This window comes from Rhopalosiphum maidis, chromosome 2 (genome assembly GCF_003676215.2).
Source record: "Rhopalosiphum maidis isolate BTI-1 chromosome 2, ASM367621v3, whole genome shotgun sequence".
NCBI classification, from domain to species: Eukaryota; Metazoa; Arthropoda; class Insecta; order Hemiptera; family Aphididae; genus Rhopalosiphum; species Rhopalosiphum maidis.
The window spans coordinates 73912755-73933031 of record NC_040878.1 but is presented as its reverse complement, the minus strand read 5'-3'; the positions used below and the strand labels follow the sequence as shown (position 1 = coordinate 73933031).

The 20277-nt window shown below is 33.6% G+C and overlaps 1 protein-coding gene across 1 annotated transcript in view; it reads right to left on the bottom strand.

The window, feature by feature from the left end:
* The window catches only part of LOC113553632 (protein sax-3-like), a 68476-nt gene that overhangs the window by 10958 nt on the left and 37241 nt on the right, over positions 1-20277 (bottom strand). The window contains exons 2-6 of the mRNA XM_026957060.1: positions 18986-19291; positions 3478-3631; positions 2546-2676; positions 2320-2479; positions 1050-1216 (exon numbers count right to left, since the gene is read on the bottom strand). Coding sequence (XP_026812861.1) covers positions 1050-1216; positions 2320-2479; positions 2546-2676; positions 3478-3631; positions 18986-19291 — 918 coding nt within the window. The remainder of the gene's footprint in view (positions 1-1049; positions 1217-2319; positions 2480-2545; positions 2677-3477; positions 3632-18985; positions 19292-20277) is intronic.

The following is a 20277-nucleotide window of genomic DNA, read 5'->3' as shown; positions in this document are numbered from 1 at the left end:
GTATTAGTTTTGCGATCGTGTGCGTAATAGGCAAAAATGAAAATATATAAACCGAAAAGCGGTATGTACGACGAATTTTGTTCACTCCTATGTGAACATTATTATCACGGTCATCGGTTCATTTTATTGTTATAATTTTAATACACTATTGTATAACTGATGGTGATCATGTTATCAATGTTATTTCCGCCGCTCATACAACTTAGCAGATTTCGGTCGAACCAAAGTTACTTTAACATAATATTGCGTGACTAACAAAAACACAACTCCAATTTATAATTTAGTCGATTGAATAATTTAAGAAGTATAAAATGTAGTTCAAAATGAGATAACCACTGTATTATCCTAAGGGATTGTTGTTCTTCGTAAAGTTTTGTTTAACGAAGTCAGCTCCAATTTTAGATACATTTAATTATTGATAGAATTACTCGTCAAGGTTTTAGTCACAAAAGTACTAAAGCTAAAATTATAGTTCCTTATATATATAATTAATTAAATAATCGATTATATTTTAGAACGGATGAAATCATAATAAACGGAAATTTTGTAGCAATTTCATAACTCTATAATTTTTCACATTACTCATACGAGTAAATACGTGCTATTTTCTAAAATGTCTTTCCCTAGGGTTCGTATGGCTTAAGTAAGACCAAATCCGTAAATTAATTCAACTGGTACAGCTATCTTGTAATGAGGTACAATAGTTAACGTTTATTATTTAACATGCGTTCCTTTAGAACTTATGTCCATAATAATTTATTATGATATGTATACTCCGAGGCAATAAAAACGTTATTTAAGGAAGTTGAACAACAATTTTAGTTTAAACAAATAGATTTTTATACATATTTTCTAAAATAATATTAATGAAACAGTCTACATATTACGACACGATGAAAAATCGTTATACACTTAAGATCCTAGTTTAGTTTTTGTATTTCCCTAAAGTAAACAGCGCTATGATACATGCATTTTGAATAATATGATCTTGTTAGTATAAAACGAATTTAAATTACTATATTTATACTGTAAAACGTTTAGCTACTCACAGTGTACAGTGAGAGATGACGCAGCGTTTACTTTGCCTTGGTGATTTTCTGCGTGACACACGTACTTCCCTTCGTCTTCCGGACTCACGTTGTCTAATCTCAAACTGCCGTCTTGTGTTATGTAAACGTGCTCAAATGTGTCCCTGTCCCCAGAAAGTTTCTCATTTCTGAAACATCCATCATTTTTATCGTATTAGAATCTTGAGATTATTTTTTGAATTTTTAAAACTATAGTGTTATGATACTATGGAAGCTTATAATAAGAACAATGAAAATTTACCACGGGTATACTATAAATAATATATATTTTTAATATGAAAATTTACTTCTAATTATAGTTTTTAGTATTATCGTTGAAAAAAACGAATTTATTTGGCGAACAAAAGAAAAAAAAATTGTTATGATCAGACAATTAAAAGAAATTAAATATAACTAACTTAGAGCTGTTATGTCTATCAATTATAATAACGTCAATTAAAATTTACTTTAAATAAATTCAAAACTTATTATTAGCTTATGAATATAAATTTAAGTTAACGAACTTAAAATAAAATATAAGAATTATATCTCAACTTTATATAATAATAGATAAATATTATATAATATAATATATAAACATACATTTTTATATGACTACAAATGTATAGGATATATTTAAAAAATGATTTTAAAACCATGTTGTTGAAAATATGTAAGCGTTATAACACAAAATAATGTATAAATATATATACTGAATTAATGGTGTATTATATTATTTTTGACAGTATGCTAATTATCTAAAATATTGACGCTGAGCCAACAGTATGTGTCCTACAAATAAAAAATTTGTTTTATTGTAATACGAACAGGAAATACCAAATTGATGGGGCGTCCTTAAAAAAAAAAAAATCGTTAAGCATGATCAAAACCTCGTTTGACAGTCCAAATTTCTGAGAATGAAATATCCATTACAACGACGTATCGGATAAGACCACTTTTTACTAAATTAGTCAGTATCGTTATCAACTGTTTCAAGGTTCCACACATATATTTTGCTTATCGCATTATTTGTTTATATAAAAATCCATTGGATTAGTAAAGAAATAATGATAACGTTTAAACATTTTAACATTTATTCAAAAGTTTATTTTTGTGCACTGTTAAGTTTAAATAATGACAAACACATTTTGTTTAAACATTAAACAAATTAGCTCTTTTTCGATAATAGAAAAAAATGAATTAATAAATATAATTTAAATATTAAAAAAACTTTTAAAATTATTTAAATTACCTGTAATGGCTAGTCCTTATGTGTTGTGCGACACCACTGTTTGATATTTTTTTCCAGAACACTTCGGGTTGTGGTGTCCCGCCGATTTTACATTGCAACTGTACACTGGAACCAGCCATAGCTATAGTGTCTTTTGGGGCTTGTATCATATACGGACGTACTATATAAATACACAAGTACAGAACAGTTAATAAATTAATTTCCAAAAATATCATTAAGCACTTACTCTGAGTTGCCAACAAAATCGGTTTAGATTTCCGGACTCCGGCTAAATTGCTAGCTACACATGTATAAGAACCATCATCTTCGGAGTTCACGTCTCTAATAATCAAATTTCCGTTATCTTCAATGTACCATCTAAAATTTTAAAAAAGATAGAAAATAATTATAATTTTTGAAAATAGAAAATATGAGTTTAATTATTTTAAATTTACCGTTAAATTACGAACACTGTTTATTTTATGCAAACATAGATTACATTATATTTATTTAAAGTTCAGTTTAATGTAATTGCCTACCATAAATACTAAATAAACCAATTAAATTAAAATATTCTAGCACTTTGTTTGTGTGAATAGCGTTTATACGTTTCCTATATTAAAATTTAAATCGATATTTCCGTAATGATCCCATTTTATTTTTTGGAATCCCATTTCGTAGTTAAGTACATTCTATTTTATACTCAACATTTTAAAATAAGGTTTCGCAACTTAAATAGACAATTGTATTATTATTTTTATTTTTTATTTTATTCAGTAAAATAGTTCATTAGTGTGAAGAGATTAAGTTATAGATTAGCAATTAAATTAACTGAATTCAAAGATTCAAACTTCAAACAATAGCTGTATTACTGCCATACTGTTTTAATACATAAAAAATGATTTATAATTATAATAATATGACCTGTAAATATTTTTCACACAAAAATACTAAATATCAGTAATAAATGTAATATTATTTTCCAAAGTCGTATAGCAAGATCCAAATTAATAGTAATGTTGATTAACATAACGTTAAATTAATTGTGTACGAACGTTAGTATATATTATTTTAATTTAATTGAATTAAAAAAAAAAAAAAAAAAAAACATTATTAACTCCGAAATGATGGTCAAAAAATAACTGCAACAACATCACTAATTATTGTTTTACTGTTTACCTTTTTTTCTCGTCAGCCTCTATAGCTTGGCCGTTTTTATGCCATGCCACCGATGGTTCTGGATGTCCTTTTGGCGGATCACATTCCAGGACTGCTGTGTCGCCGGACGCGGGATTGACGTCTTTGGGCTGGACTCGAAAGTCTTGTTTTAGATCTGCAAAAATAACGATCGGCTGGTGAATTTAAAGCAAACTTTTCAGTAACCGACATTATGTGCGGGGGAAGATAAAAAAATAAAAATAAATATAAACAAAAATAATAACCGTAATAAGAAGAACAACGTTTTCAGCGTACGTGCGCTGCTTAATGCGCAAAAAACAGGTGCAAACGTTAATACTGGTGCGCCCAAGTCGTCGCCCACCCTCCCGAAGCTGCAGCGCTGCGTTGTCTACGGGGCTATAAAAGTTTAGTGCCGCTTTGTTCATGGTAGCGGCGGCTGCAGTGGGGGGACGCTGATGCAAATGAGACGAGGGGGTTTCGCCAAGTGCCTAATAAAACAAGGTCCCCTCTCTTTCTCCTCAACAACCATCCGAAACTCCAGCGGGTCCGTTGAAATATCGCGGTGATCCAAAATGATCATTTTTTCCTTCCTCAGTATCTTTAACCCCGTCATTCCTCCCTTCTCCCCACTGCTACACGTAACGTCATTGCTCTTATTTAGCTCGCGCTCTCGCTCTCTCTCTGTCTCTCTCTCTCTCTTACATGCACGCACATACGTATATATTGTATACACTTTAGTATACCACTACCATGGTGATTACAGAGGGGTTTTCTTGCCATGTGCTATGCGGGGCGTGGTTCCGATTTTCTTAAGGCGTACCTAACCTACCATTCCTCATCACAACCGTCCGACTCTCTGTTACTACCTCACCACTATATTATATCGTATACGTACACGTCATACCGCGCCTAGTGTGTATATATTATTATTATTATAAAAAGTGATGGTATGCGCGTGTGTCAGAGTGTCTGTGTGCGTTCGTGCAGACGTCGTAACTTTGTTTGTATGTGGTGTTCGCGTGAGGGAGTAGTTCGGAACGGGAAACGGTGATGGGGGTAAGGGTTTTGACAACAAAAAAAAAATTGCCGCCAAAAGCTTTCTTCGACTTAACGATAATGAAGCGTACCGGAATAAAGTGTGTATAATATATATATAGTACTATCTACACAATATCCACCCTGCTGTGCCGAGGCTACCCACTTTGAATATCTATAAGTTATGATTATCGCCACTCGTGAGCTTTACAACTTCGATGCATGCAAATGCCAAATTATCAACGTCGTCGACGTATCTACCGATTTACGTGCGACACGGCGTGAGTATAAAATATATATTATTTTACAACGCCAAAGCCAGCCCGTTTGTTTTACGATAAGTTATTCTTTCCAAAACTCTTCAGTTGCATGTCGCCTTAGTGGCTCACTTAAATTTTACATCTTAAAGGAAACGATTTAATCTGTTCGAGAATAGCGGTGAGGTGACGGAGTTTTTTAACTTTATTTTCTGTAAGCCGAACTTTCTAATAAAGTCACCGCCTACGCCAGTTTTTGGCGTACATATTTGTGGCTTTTGATGTTTGTACCATTATATCTACATAACGCAATATAGCCAAACAAAAGTTGGTTTTAATTATTCTTTTGAAGATACGTATTTTGAAATTCGTCGGACTAGGTACTATGTTTAATTTACATCAGCCGGTTTTTTTTCGAATCACCTGCCCGCTGCTCTATTATTAAATACATACTATATTCCGACATTCTGCCCATATTGTAATGTTGATTATTTATTAAATTATATTTTCTATGTAAAGGATATGTCATCATCAAACACAAAAGAAGATTCGATATGAACGAAAAAATATAATTACTTTATTATTATCAAATACGCAACTTACGAAATCATATTTATTCAAATCCCGTGTGTTAGATATTTTCATAAAACAATTAAACAAATCGTCAATGATAATATTATAATTGTGTTTCTATATCAAATATGGGTTATGTTTATTACTTAAATATTATTTTCGAAAAAAAAAATAAATTGCGTCTTTTTTTTTTCAGCGACAGCGATCGTATTGGCGGTCATGTTGTAATTTAATTTCGTTTAGACGTTTTCTCGGAAAACGAATTCCATTAGATCATCGAGTTCATTTACTACGAAAATACAACTACTCGGGATCCGGACAGTTATTGCAGGACAGACATGACACACTACGAGACGACTTCCCGCGAGTGTTTACAAGAGAAACTGCTATTATATAATATCGTCAACGCACAGTAGTAGGTATATTATACGAGGGCAATATAAATTCCCAGTTCACCAAACGGACGTCGTCGCGTATTTAATTCTTGTCCGCACGAGTAATAAACCCTGTCCGTCATACAGGCTATACGGGCCGCAGGTACGTCTTGTGTATATATATATATATATATTATATAATATCTCTAATACTCGGCCCGAAAGCGGTAACGGTTTCGGGATTCCCGTTGTCGGCGGCGTGTGCGTAACGTTGTTTTTCAAATTTTGACAAAGTAAGACAGATCTAGTGGCAGTGGTAGTCTTCGTCGTACCAGGACCTGCCGCGCGCACGATACGTGTACAAATAATAGGCATGTATAGAACGCCGCTGTACCTACGTCGTCACTACAATATCCGCAGTCTAGTTAATTTGTTAAAACGCGGTCGTCCCCGGTGAAATGTAAGCGCGGCGGAATTACACGCGTTCCCGACGGACGCTAATTGATGGATGTTTGCCTCGTATTCGACTCGAGTTTTATGTTTCGCGCTCGCACACACGCGCGTGCACCTACGAATATACAACACACACCCACGCACTGGCTGCTGTCACCGCCGCGGACTTCATCCCGCCCCGTGCCGTCAAGACGGATGGTTAATCGATTTTCGACTGAAAAACTCGCGCCGCCGCTCGTCCAAAGTCCGCCGCCGTCACCACCATAACACCACTAACACCGTTGTATATGCACTACACGCTGCAGTGTGCTCATACGCGTGACAGATGACGTGCAATGAGAGGTGCCACGAGAAAATGTATCTCTCCTCCCCGTGGCTGGCTAATGCGAAAACTTTTCGAGCCTACGCCGCCGTCTACGATTTCCTCGTCGTCGTTAATAAATACTTTCCGGACGTGGTTATTCGATTTTAACCGCACGAGGTCCGGCGCTTCGGTCCGCGCACTACTAGATATCGTACCGGTTCAGCGCCACCCTGAACGAAATAATCTCGCCGATTGTTTATCCTGGTCACCACCTAGATGCGCGTTTATTACCTCGTTACCTACAGTATTACGATGATATAATTTTCCAGCGTATTCGGAGCGTAACGATGACGACGACGCGATTTCTCACTCATAATTTGTTTCAAAAATATATATATATATAATATATACTAACACTTTACGGTCATCGAGTATACTACGCGCTGCGCTCGTTTCAAATTTATTATCGTACCTACGGGCTGAGGATTTATATATTTTTCTGAGTACACATAAAATGTTTATTATCCATGAAAATTAATACACTTTCGCCGTCAAAATACGTACGTAATAACATCAAAGACAATAATATAGTGATATCGGTATATTATTATATTATAGTATTTAGGCCGAAATAGCTGTGGGCAATGACATTACGCTAACACACTCTGACCATCAATATTTGAAATATAACTACAGATTAATAGATTCTAAGTCTGGAGTATCCTACGCCGTCGGTTTGGATTTAAAATTTTCCCCTGCCCATATTGTACGGCGTGGCTAGATAAATCGAGTCGTGCGTTAAGCGTTAAATCTATCGGGATTATACCCACGGAATAATTGATTACCACAGTTGTACCATTGTGGAGTGGAAGTTGAAGTGGTTTTAAATAATCAATGAAAAAAGGTTTGAAGTTAATAGTAGGTGCTTAATATTATATTATAAACACGCCGAGGTGATCAAATTCAGTACAACAAATTCCCATACCATTATCCAAACCACAATAATATTATGTATAATAGTATTATAATCTTATCTAATACCAGAAAAAAAATTTACGGCGTAGCTAAATTGCCTATCCAAGACGCCGGTTTACTGAAAAAATTTTAGTATCTAAATATTCTAAATAAATTAAAAACATAACAATATTATGATACAAAATAATTAATGGGTTACTACAAAATTGATAAAAATACTGTAAATATTGGTACAAACATTGGAAAATAGGGAAATATCATGTCAAAATTGAAAATATTGTATAATATAATAAATCGATGTTCATGAATAATGTATACATTTTATTATTTTTAAGATTCCTATCAAAATATAATATTATAAGTAATGCATATTATTATAATAGTATATAGTAGTTTAAATTTAAAAAAAATTTATGAAACCAAATATTTAACCGCTCAATAGATATATGTATAATAAAATAAATGCATTGATTAAAATTAAAAACAATTTATTCAGCAAGTATTTTAAATTATTGTTAATATTTTCATACAATCGCTATTCTATTAAATGTATTTTTTCTAAATTTTATTTTATTTTAATAAAAAATTATATTTTCCATTTTTATTTCTTTGTTTCTATTTGTAAAACAGACATGTACTAACTACATATAATTAATTATTTTGAACAGATTTTTTTTTTGTAGCTCGTGAAGTATGAGCAACTTGAAAAACAATTTTTCTTCGGACTCTTGCAAAACGTCAAGTGGTGTTATTCGACTTGAAGCTGTGCTAAAAGTTTGGTCACGTTTTTGTGACGTGTCTCTGAAATCTATAGTACATCTTGTTCTACTGTCATGCATTATGGTTCACCGAGGATAATTAAAGTACGCTTCTCACTCGTGAAAATTAGGACACGTTTAGTATCATGATGTGAAATATATATATATATATATATAAATGATATTATCTATATGTATATGTTTTCCAACATACCTACATACCCGTCATAGTACTGATGGAAATAATAACAATAATACGAACACAGGAGGTATATCGAGCGCATTTTATATCCACTAAAACGTCGAGTATGAGATCATATATCCGGGATTTCCGGTTATTATTATTACTATTATAATATTCTGGTTTCAGCGAATTTCATTAGCTACACATTATGTTATAATATTCGAACTACATCTGAACTGTATTTATTAACGAGTACTTTAGTAATTTTATAATGTTTTTAGTACATAAATATTCACAGGAGACGCGTTTTAGTTGAAACCGATTCCACGTGGCCTTATTAAGTACTTAAACGGTTGCGTGTATAATCTTTTGGAGAAATTGTGCAAGTCTAAAAATGTTTCAGTAACGGTGTTCACCAAGGTACGTTATAATAAACAAACGTAGATGCGTCAATGAATATAAAAGAGAAAAACTAAACTAAGAAAGAAGCAGTTGACTCGTCGATAAGGGAGGTGATAAAAAGTAGCAGTGCACTCCGAGGGAGCACTCTCTCAAATGGATTAGACTGAAGCGATAAAATCGCACGCGAAACAAAGACGGTAGTCTCAAGAAATATTGTTTTGGTCTTTTTTTTATTAACTATCGTTATTTTAATGTACACACACACACACTCGTACTTTATCTAGTTGTGTAAATAAGACTTCTTTGCAACATTTTGTGAAGCACTGTCGTCAAATATTTATTTTTAAAATCATAAAAATATAAAACAAAAAAAAATATTTATGTATAGTGTAGTATAGGTTATACACCTGTATAGCGTATAATGCAAGTCGTGTTTGAAAAGTATTATGCTTTTTATTGATTTTCTGCTGTGATGGGAAAACAAATTCAATTATAAATATTAAACTTTGAAACCGAAATTGATTTGTACAACGTTCAGCCTGTATGACATTTGTTTGTGTTTGGTCGAAATGGTTTGGTATTGTCGCGACACGGATGGGGTGGTCTACAAAATGACAGATCGGTGATCGCATTATATAAATAATATTATATTGTGGGGTTTTTTTTTCGCGTTCTCGGACCGGCCTTTAGCACTGCAACCTTTGTGTCCGTTTTGTCTGTTATTGTTTCCATACATACGCGTGTCTAATAGATTGCCTCGTCGAGAGCTTTTCGCCAAAATTGATATCAATAATCCTCCAAACTGCACGTATACGGTAAATACACGAACACACATATGTTTATATATATATATATTAAGTATACTCGTGTACTCTCACGACTACCGTGTGCCAATAATATTATTGCGTTCGGCTACTTTCCAATAAAAGTCGACAACAGGTAATCTCATTAGTGTTTTTTCGTCCACCCCATCACGGCGCTTGTAAGCTATGTAGCCGTCACCATCACCCCCCTCCAATTACCATCGACTCTTTTATTATTATTTTTCTCTCTTCAATTCCAATACAATATTAAATTCACTTATATATATACCTTGATGCACTCGTTGACATAAAACGGAAAAAAGTCAATACCATATGCAATATATTATTATACAGCTCGTGCGTATTATATACACGTCGTCATTACTGTGTGTATAGTATAGTTATATACGCGTATATACCTATTGGCTCTAATATGTGGGTACATATGACGTAGTATGTACACAATAACACGACAAACAACTTTTTTCAAGAACCGGGCCCCCCTCCAATACACTTTCAATCGTCGTATAAATAAACCCGTCGTGAAATTAAATTACGGATAATTGCGTTCCGGGAGCTTCGTCAAAGACTGTGTCTGTCACTCTCTCTTCGCATACACTCACGCATGAGCATATATACATACACCCCAAATCCACTTGTGTAGTCACTCCTACCCGCCCCTTTTCGGGGTAAAAGTAATTATGACGCTGTACACCGATATGCCGCTCTGCCGATCGTCCAAGTCTGCCTCGCCCGGCGTTCAGAATAGTTCAAAAACAAAAGCCACGGACGGTTCAAAGGGACTCCCCCGTTGTGGAATCAAACCGACCCCCCCCCTGCACCATAGGACTATGAACGACAAGTAATATACTCAAATGTACAAAGAATAATATATTCAAATTGCCAACTAATGCGCTTTGTATTGACCATTACAATCGTTGGGCCGCGAATTCAGTAACTATCGTATATTGTTATAATTTATTTAATACAGATATGTAATACAATATCAAATATACGATCCTAGTACTTTGAGCACGACTGCTCTCTATTACGTGAGTGTTTAGCACAGTGATAAATGGCTCTGTACGATATCATGTAAGTATCTACACGCGGATAAGGCGGATATTATGATATTAATAATTTTGCTCCTACGGCGTAGGTACAGACAACGCGTATTTGTATCGTCGTCAGCACGTATTCCGTAATCAATTTACCGGATGGAGTAAGAAAAACAATTGGTACGCGAAAGATGTTTTAGGTGCTTATTAAGAAGTCCTAATGGAAGACGAGACGTTATATTATTATACGATATATACCGATCAGCTATAATTCTAAGCTTGCATTTTCAGAAATACATATGAAGTTTATACTGTTTATAGATTAAGTTCTGTATTATTATTATTTTAATTGATTTATTTGACATAACTTAAAATACAATATGAATGCTACTGAAGTGTGAATTCTTAACAATATTTTTTATAAATCAAAGTCTAATAATTTGAAAGTTTTTTTCTACATTTAATTGCATATTAATATTGCTTATGTAAATTTTACATTGGACATATCAACTGTAATAAACTCTGGATGGATAATAAATAATAAAAAATGAATCTTTAGTTTTTTTGTTTAAAATAATTAATAATATATTTCGTTGTGTATAAAAATAATATTACAATGTTTATCAGAATATTGTAATGCTATACTGGACGATTCAATAATGGAACAAATCATTATTTTAAATTCTTTTATCGTTTAAGAAACAATATTTTTTATTTTATTTCTAGTCAAAATCAAACGTTTGTTTTAAAAAATAATTTTTAACGTAATAATATTTTATTTTTTTGAATAACAACATGCATTTTTAAAGCATTTTAATGTTCCATATTCCGAAGCAAAATAGTGTTTGGGGTATTTTGATACTTGTCTTATAAAAATTTGAATTAGGACCAGTAGTTTATGAGTTACAAGTATTTAAAGTTTAATTAAATGGAGTAGGTAAATAGACCAACATTTTGCGTGGTATCCTTGTACTTCAACTTTTTGCACACCTAAACTTTGATTACTTATAATTCATTAAATTACTTACCAAAATTTTGATTTTAATGTACCAAAATATTTTATAAAAATATGTATGTTGTTATTCAAAAAAGTAAATCTTAATAAATATTGTATTTTTTGGATTATAAATTATTTAAAAAAAATATTTTCAAAAACATTAATAGATTTTTAAACAATGACTGTTGTTCGTTAAAATAATCAAAATATAATATTATATTCTTTCGTAAAAGTTTTATTTTGTTTAATATAAAGACAATATCATAATATTTCATATAATATTATAAATATTTAGGTACTGTTTTAAAGCGTTCATAGTTTATTTATCCATAATTAAAATAGTTTGTTTTTTATTTTATAATAGTTTATAGTTTGTATTTTAATTAATTACTTCCAACCATCAAACTGTATTATGGTTGTTCAAAAAACACATAGTATTAAAATTTGTTCACATAATACTAATAATATATTATAATAGTTTATGAATTTCAGTAAAATCGGGAGTATTTTCATTTCGCATATCTTTTGATGGATTCGTGTACATTAATAGCGTATCAATGTCAGTACAATCACGGATATTACAAATAGCCAGTAGCAAATATAAGTGTGTATCGGTAGCGGTATGAACGTATTTGATTTATGAGTAACGAAAGTTTTTTTTTTTAATCGGGCACCGTATATGCGACCTTTTAAGTTATGTAAATCAAACTAGATCGAACTGGAAAAAAAAACCTATATAATTCACCGAACAATATTATGTTTGCGCGTTTGATTAATGATGTATACTTCAATGATATTTTACAAATATTCTTGATGTATACAATGCAGACGTGCTACCTATATAGTGTGTAGTAATGTACGCTGTTCGTGATAGTTCGTTCTGTTCATATCACATTTTAAAATGACAAAACTCGATTTAAATCATAAAAATGGAATGATAATACTAATAAAAACGATTGAGTGATACAATTTAAAAAACAGAATTTTTGGAAGCGTTAAACCTACTATTCCTTATACGTTTTAAATATTTTCTTAAATTATAATAGCTGATAAAGTGATAATAATATGTAAAATCGAAAAAAACCATAACTTTACGTTTAAGTAAAATATTATAATGATATGTAACGCTGTTCAATTAAATATTTTTTAAGTATTTAAATTTTCTGTTATTGGTATTGAAAAAGTAATATCTTGAATTTAGCGAACGTTATTAAACATATTTAAAAGAATTAAAATTTCTTTCATAGCGTAAAGTTTTTAAACTAACCAAAAAAATCCTGAAGGTTAGCGAAGTATACTATACGTTAGGTTTCATTTAGATATGAACAAATTTGGAGTCGTTAACGATCGCATGATTAATCCTACTTCAATAATACTTTAGATATTTCTGTATTCATAAAAGCCAAAACTACGCTGTAGAGCCTCAAATTGTCGATGTAATTAAAGCTTCCTTAGGAGATCGAAAGACGAGATGAAATTAAAAGTTCAAACGGCCGTCTGAGAATTTCTCGGTAACAACGGCGACGATCGTGCGTTTCCGAACGATCGGAAATGTGATTTTTCGGTTCGATAGGTTCGTCCGTCCAAGTTATTAAATCGGCGCACGATTGGTTTTCAGTTACGAGACGAGGTAAATGTAGAAAAATAAAAAACCGATCAACAGGACTGCTAAAAATTTTACATACGTGTCATCGCGACGATTTGTCCATAATATGATTTACACGGTTTTTTGTGACCATCTGCACTTCGTCGCGTCGCTGTGGTTTCCCGATTTCCGTATAACAATACGCGGCGGCCGGTTATTTTGTCTCTCATTGTCGTCCAGTTTCCTGGTCGCCATTGTGTTACCCCATGCAAATCATGGGATGCGTTATTATTACCATTATTGTTATCATCGACGTTATTATTACTTTTGCGATTATTGTTATTATTTCCACTAGACCTCCCATCGAACTGAAGCGTTGACAACAAATTCGAAGGGTCGCGGCACATAGCTTTTGTATTATTATAATATATATTATAAAGTAGAGTAAGGTACTCGCGCACATATCAAACGAATAATAACTATCGCCAGCGTTCGCGTTACTGTTCGACGACGTTTTCCCGTTTGGAAAATGTTTAAAAACTACCCGCCTCGCCTCGCCACCCCCCCCACCCCCCCACCCCACCGTATGAATTAAAACGGGACACCGTTAAATTACCTACATTTATTGTTGGAGTGTACCAATGTTCAAACGAAAATAAAAATAAACAAACGATTCATTGCGTATTTTTTTTTAATTAAATCTTGAACCAAAACTTCATCATAACACCAAAAGCCAAATATAAATTGCTTTATTATACACGTTTATACTGCAAAGTTTACGACTCCAAAGCTTAAAGACACGGTTCTTTAGTTTTCCACATAATAATTTAATTAATTTTATTTTTACGGCGAGCACTTTTTACATTTTTCATTTTTCACTAGAAACGGTACAGTTAATATTTGTCTAATGTTTAATTGTTGTCATTTTATTTCATTTAAAAACAACGATATTAACTACAGTGGAGTGAATTATTATTTTTATCTTTTTTTTTTTTTAGTATTCCAATCAATTTAGTTTGAATTATTATTACGATATCATGACGTTATTGACTAAACAATGAAAACGTTTAAAACTCGCGTGACACAATATCAAAAACAGTTGTTTTAAACCCTAACTCGATACCTTAATTGCACTCTTGCTATTTATTACTAAACAAAGTTTTTTTCGATTTAACATTTATATTTTTATTCGTACCACAAAGTGAACTAACGAAGCATACCAAATGGTTAAAATGTCTATAAAAAATGTCTACGTCTAAAATTATGTGTGTGTTATTTTGAAACACAGTTTACATGAACTATAAAATTAAATTGTTCCTCACAAAATCAAAACTCGTAATCGTTGAAATAAAAAATAATAATAATAATACTTTAATGATATCAGGGATGTGAAATATTTAATTTGTATTTCTTTTGAGCGCTACTTTAATTTAATGTCGTATATTTTTAGCTAATAAATACCAAGTAAGCGAGATAAAATTATCCGTTTAACACGCATCAGTAGTGTTTGAAAACTGTAACACAAAGATATATCGTTTCTAAGCTTCGTACATAGATAAACCTTACTTAACGTCATCACATCTTTAATTGGCCATTTCTACTGGTCTAAAAATACATATACATCGATTGAATTCGTAAAATACCAAACGAAACGTTTGGTTGCCAAAACGATATCGGCGGTAACGGCTAACTATATATAATAATATACACGACAATATATACAACATCACGTCGCACATTGCAATTATTATTAGTCTATACGAGTTTCTTCTTTTTTTTTTAGAAACAGCTCGATAAAAACGCTCTCATTATAGACTGTTTCCCAACGACTGAGTACAATGTCAGGCGCGTGGATGTAGAGGTGGCGCTCGTTGTGAATATTTCCGATAAAAGCAATAATTTACAAACGTTTCTTCGGGCGACAAAATCTAAACGTCTATATATATATATATATATTCAGTATATGTCGCGTATACGCGTGTCGGAGAGATGGGAAAAATCGGCTGTCAAAGAGAAAATGACAACGGAATCCAATCCGCACGATAATGGATTGCATTTGTTTGCGGCACGACTCGGTATATAAATATATTATAGGTCTGGAGAGAGGTACCACGCAGAAAGAGCGTTTCGCTGTATGGCGCTCGTATTATTATTATTATTATTATTTATCTGTCTTTTTTTTCCGTTTTTTACACACACACAAACATTTCACGATAATATCTCGTTCATCTCGTTTCTTTACGTCTCAACGAAATCCATAGATTTGGCGCCTTACGGATTATATTTAATTTCTACTATTCTACTCTATCCCTCGCACTAAGGCTATAGTATAAGTGCATTATATAATGTTATACATGTATACCACTGTATAAACCGTGATTTATACGGTTATTGGGAAAACGTATAAATTATAATAATAGTAATAATAATAATATAGTCATTATATTAACCGCGCTGGATCACGTTCCGCGATGGTTAAACTACGGTGTAATAAGGCATGATTTCTTTAACGAACGGAATAGCATTTTTATGTCGATTTTTTCCATTTGGAAAAAATAAGTTGTGTTCTAGTAGGTAGTAATATTAAAATTCTACATTTTTACAAAATATTCAAGTGGTTCGCTATTATTTAAACATCTAGAGTTTATTTTAAGTTTTTTAATGAGTAGCCATAAACTTGAATTTATGATCTAGAAATTTCGTTGCATAGAATATTGAATTAATATATTCTAGTTTAAATCGTTATAAATTCAGATAAAATAAGTGAAATAGACAATAAAATATTTGGACATTAAATCTGCTCATTAAAATATATCAAGTTTATATAGTTATAAATAAACAAACATTATGCATTCAATTTGTTTGCTTTAAAACAGGGTATAAGTGAACAATCTATACACAAATAATGATTTTAAAATAAAAGACAATTTTAAAGATAAGTAAAATATTAAACAAATAAAATGTAATATTTTGTTGAAAAATTAAAATATTAACTTAAACAATGAATTATACACTTTTATAAAATCATATTTTAACCTAACCTGTATGCGTCTAAAATATATAACTTCCTAAATCCTGTAGACCCTCGTTTTACCCACACAACCATTATTTGTATTTCGTTTTTTTTTCTTTCTACACACTCTTCGTTTTTCACATATTAAGTTTTTTTATTCGACGTCCATCAACTGTTATTCGATTCTCGTCCATTAATTAGAGAAACGGTCCGACGCACCAAAAGTTTAGGGGTTTTAAAGAGCTGTGCCTCTCGTGAAGAGTAAAGAAAACCTTCGGACGTTTCCCCGGGGAACATCAAACAAGACCATTTTTCCGGTCGATGTTTGTCTTCGCTTCTCCCTCCATTCGAACTCCTCTCCATCCTTCTACCTCCACAACTAGTACCACAACCGACTGACGTCGTCTCCGGTCACCTCATCTCACCCTCACAGCCACCGCCACGGAAAAAGCCCCTTATTTTCACTCAATTCCAGTGTGTCTAAAGAAAACTGCTTCCGGCCGTTTGTTTTGCGCTTCAATAAGCCCCTTATATTCCGTCACGCGCGTGTTGACTGACCGAATCGTGTCCTCCACCGCACCACCCCCTCCCGGACATTACTTTCGGCTGCCATCAAACGTTTTTGTCAAATTCAAACACGCGTGCGAATTAAAGAGCTGTAGGCGGATTGAATTGTACAGTATATAATAATATTATTATGTTATTGTATGGTCGACGACGGGCCGTAAGAGGCGTGCGGAGTGCCCCCGTAATAAATATTACACATAATACCACACATGCACCACTCGACGCGATTGTGATCACGACGACGATAACATAATACATAGTTATCGTTCAGTAGTCCGGTCTCTTCGGTTAAACGCATTCGCGATAAAAACCGTTCGCGACGATGGCTGACGATGTATTATGTTATTATTGCCGCTATGTTTTATAGCGTTTTCGGGCGGTTTGGAGGGTAGGTAACACGGTTACGCGGTAGGAAACGCAATACAGCGACCCGGCAGCTGACTATGTCATTATACGGACGGATCCGATCGCGACACAACAACTGCGACGCGCCGCGCCGTCGTCACGCGATTTGGTTCCGGTATTTTATGTGCCGGAACACATTGTAATTAACAAACGGGGCCGCCCGATAAAAGTCAATCCCGACGAGTTCAACGATGTGTATGTGTGTACCAAAATCGTATATATTATACACTTTCAAAAAATTAGACGCATGCGGAATCAGCCGAGTCGGCCGGAAATAACTACGGGTCGATAACGTGTTTCGATAGTCAGAGGGATGTATGATTCGATCGTGGTAAAGTACGGAAGAACAAAATATTATTATCCCGCGCCGGTGTGACGCGAACATTAAACGATTTTAATGCGATTCGGTCGGGTATAATAATATATCATACACCTGCGGCCCGATCTCAGAGTAGCCCGTACTGTATATATAAAAAATAGTACATAATGGACTTTAATTACCGGCGATTAAACGTTAATTAATTGACTGTTTAATTAATAGTACGACGATCAGATGGCTGAAAAAATTAAATATACATGGTATGTTTAAATTCACGCACCGGAGCGTGTACGCCGATTATCACCAAGTCTTGTGATTTTTATAGTACTCACTATAGCAGTGTCTTGACAATGTCGGAAACATATTAAAAGGAAAAAAAATGTCAATGAGCTCTTATTCACTCGAAACTTTTGAAACAATATTGAATCGATTAAATCGTTAGAGTTTTGGATTTTACGTACATTTTCCCCCTCGGGGCGTTTGCTCTTTGATTAATGACGCCATCACGTTGTACAATACAAACGTGTACTTAAAACCTTATTCTATAATAAGAACGGGGACTACTAAAGATGACCGATCTCATTTGAAGTTTCGTCTGTTTCTAACATGCACTCGGTCAAGACGTTTTCACTGTTTTCTTCTTATATTCTGGTTGCACTTACAGGAAGTTCAATGTTCTCGATAAGATTATAATAACGTTTTGCTCTTGAACATTATTAAATATATACCTAACTACTATATTTTTATTCGACGTAATAACAACCTAGCGCTAGAGCAATGATATAAAATACCGCGTAATTGATATTTTACAAAAATAATTTCTTTGTATACTAATAATATAATATGCAATTTATATTGCAAAATTAAACACAGTAATAATTTTAACACTTAAATGTATACGAATGTATGTTATAAATTAAACTATCTACGTTTTATTTTAATCAGCCTACGTTTAAAAATGTACTTTTTGCCCTCTGTTTAAAAAAAAAAAAATGAAATGGGAAGGAATTTGTTTATTGGTATACAATTTATTCAATACATTTAAATAATTTTTACCGGTTTTTTTTTCATAAATTAATTAATACTCGTTGTATAATATAGTAAGTATTACGATAATTCTATGAAAATATATGAAAAATTCGTAGCAGACTCAGGATAAGACGAATCGATGGAATATAATGATATATAGCGGAAAGTTGGTAATTTCAAAAACATTATGTAAGCCAATACCTACTAGCGAATTTTTAAAAACGAAAATTTTTAATTCTTAAATTATTCATTATCACTTAAGGGTAACTTAACGTATTTTTATTATTTTCCATTTTAGTTTTGTGATTTTATCTTTGCTTTCTTTGGTTTAATATGTAAATTGAATTTTAGTGATTTCTACATGCACGCAGTTTACGTAGAGGGATAACATATTAACTGATTCATCGGTATACTTACATGTGACGACCAAGCTAGCTTTTCTGCTAACAGCTTCACCGAACTCGTTTTGAGCGATGCACCAGTACGTCCCTGAGTCGGAGTCGCGCTTGCCCTGCGACGCCTCCAGGAACAACAACGATCCCTCCGGCAATAGGGCCTTGCGAACGCTACCGGCGAAATCCACTGGACGGCCGTCCCGGTACCACCGGACTTCCGGTACCGGCTGACCGTCGGACTTGCAGTTCAGCGTGGCCGGCTCGTGCAGTGCCACCGTCATGTTGGTGGGATGTTCGATGATCCGCGGAGCTTTTCCACACAGGACGTCTGTAAAAAAAACAAATAAAAGGACACCGTTCAGTACGACAATAATATCTTGTAATTTTGTGCGTGTGCCAATGACATCGTTATTATTCATACGACACCGTCGTTATCGTTACGCCTATAGTATTATAGCACACGCGTGTGGTGTACGTTATTGGTAAAGTTTAACCGCTCCAAAAAGGCCGCAGCTTCCGCGGATGTTTTGCCGAAAGATAAAATATCGCGGAAAACCGCGTCCCCGAGTCGTAAAATCAATAGCGTAAACTCTCGACGTCTGGCGCGAGTGTGTGCATGTGCGTATGTATGGTTGCGCTGCCGTGAATGTTAATACGCACGTAGCGAGCGAAGAGCGCGTAATACGATATAATAAATTATTATACAATATCATATGCTTACTATTACGAACGAGGATCGCCGCACATTTATATTGCATAATAGTATAATATGTTTGGAAGATCGACGACGATGCGCGAGGGTGGAAATCATTATCAGCCACGACATGCACGAAAAGTGAACGAGTTGTTGTGTGTGTGTGTGTGTAACGCACGTGCCGGTCTACCGTGCAATATTTGTTTGCTATATTTTAATAATATATATACATGTTATATTCGACCAATATGGCCGGGGGATAGATTTGGGTTTAATAAAAATTTAAAACGTCCGTTTATAATATGACAGGTGACTATCCTTCGAACTGTATGTACGGCGCGTATACATAATAGCGTATAAAATTTTATAAATTATTTATTATTCCGAGCGTGGCCTGTTTGGTTTGATTAAAAATAACTTCGGCGGCGATGAGCAGATCGCGTGGCACACGTACGAGTGTTGACACTGTGACGTATACACACGCGGAGACACTTGTAAAAACAAAACTCGTCAAACAATTTTCGTTCCGACATTTTCATTTTTTTTTTTTTTTCATTTACGCGGCGAACGTAATGATATTTCCCGTCTAAGAATGGTGCGCGGTGTGGGCGGTGGTAGCG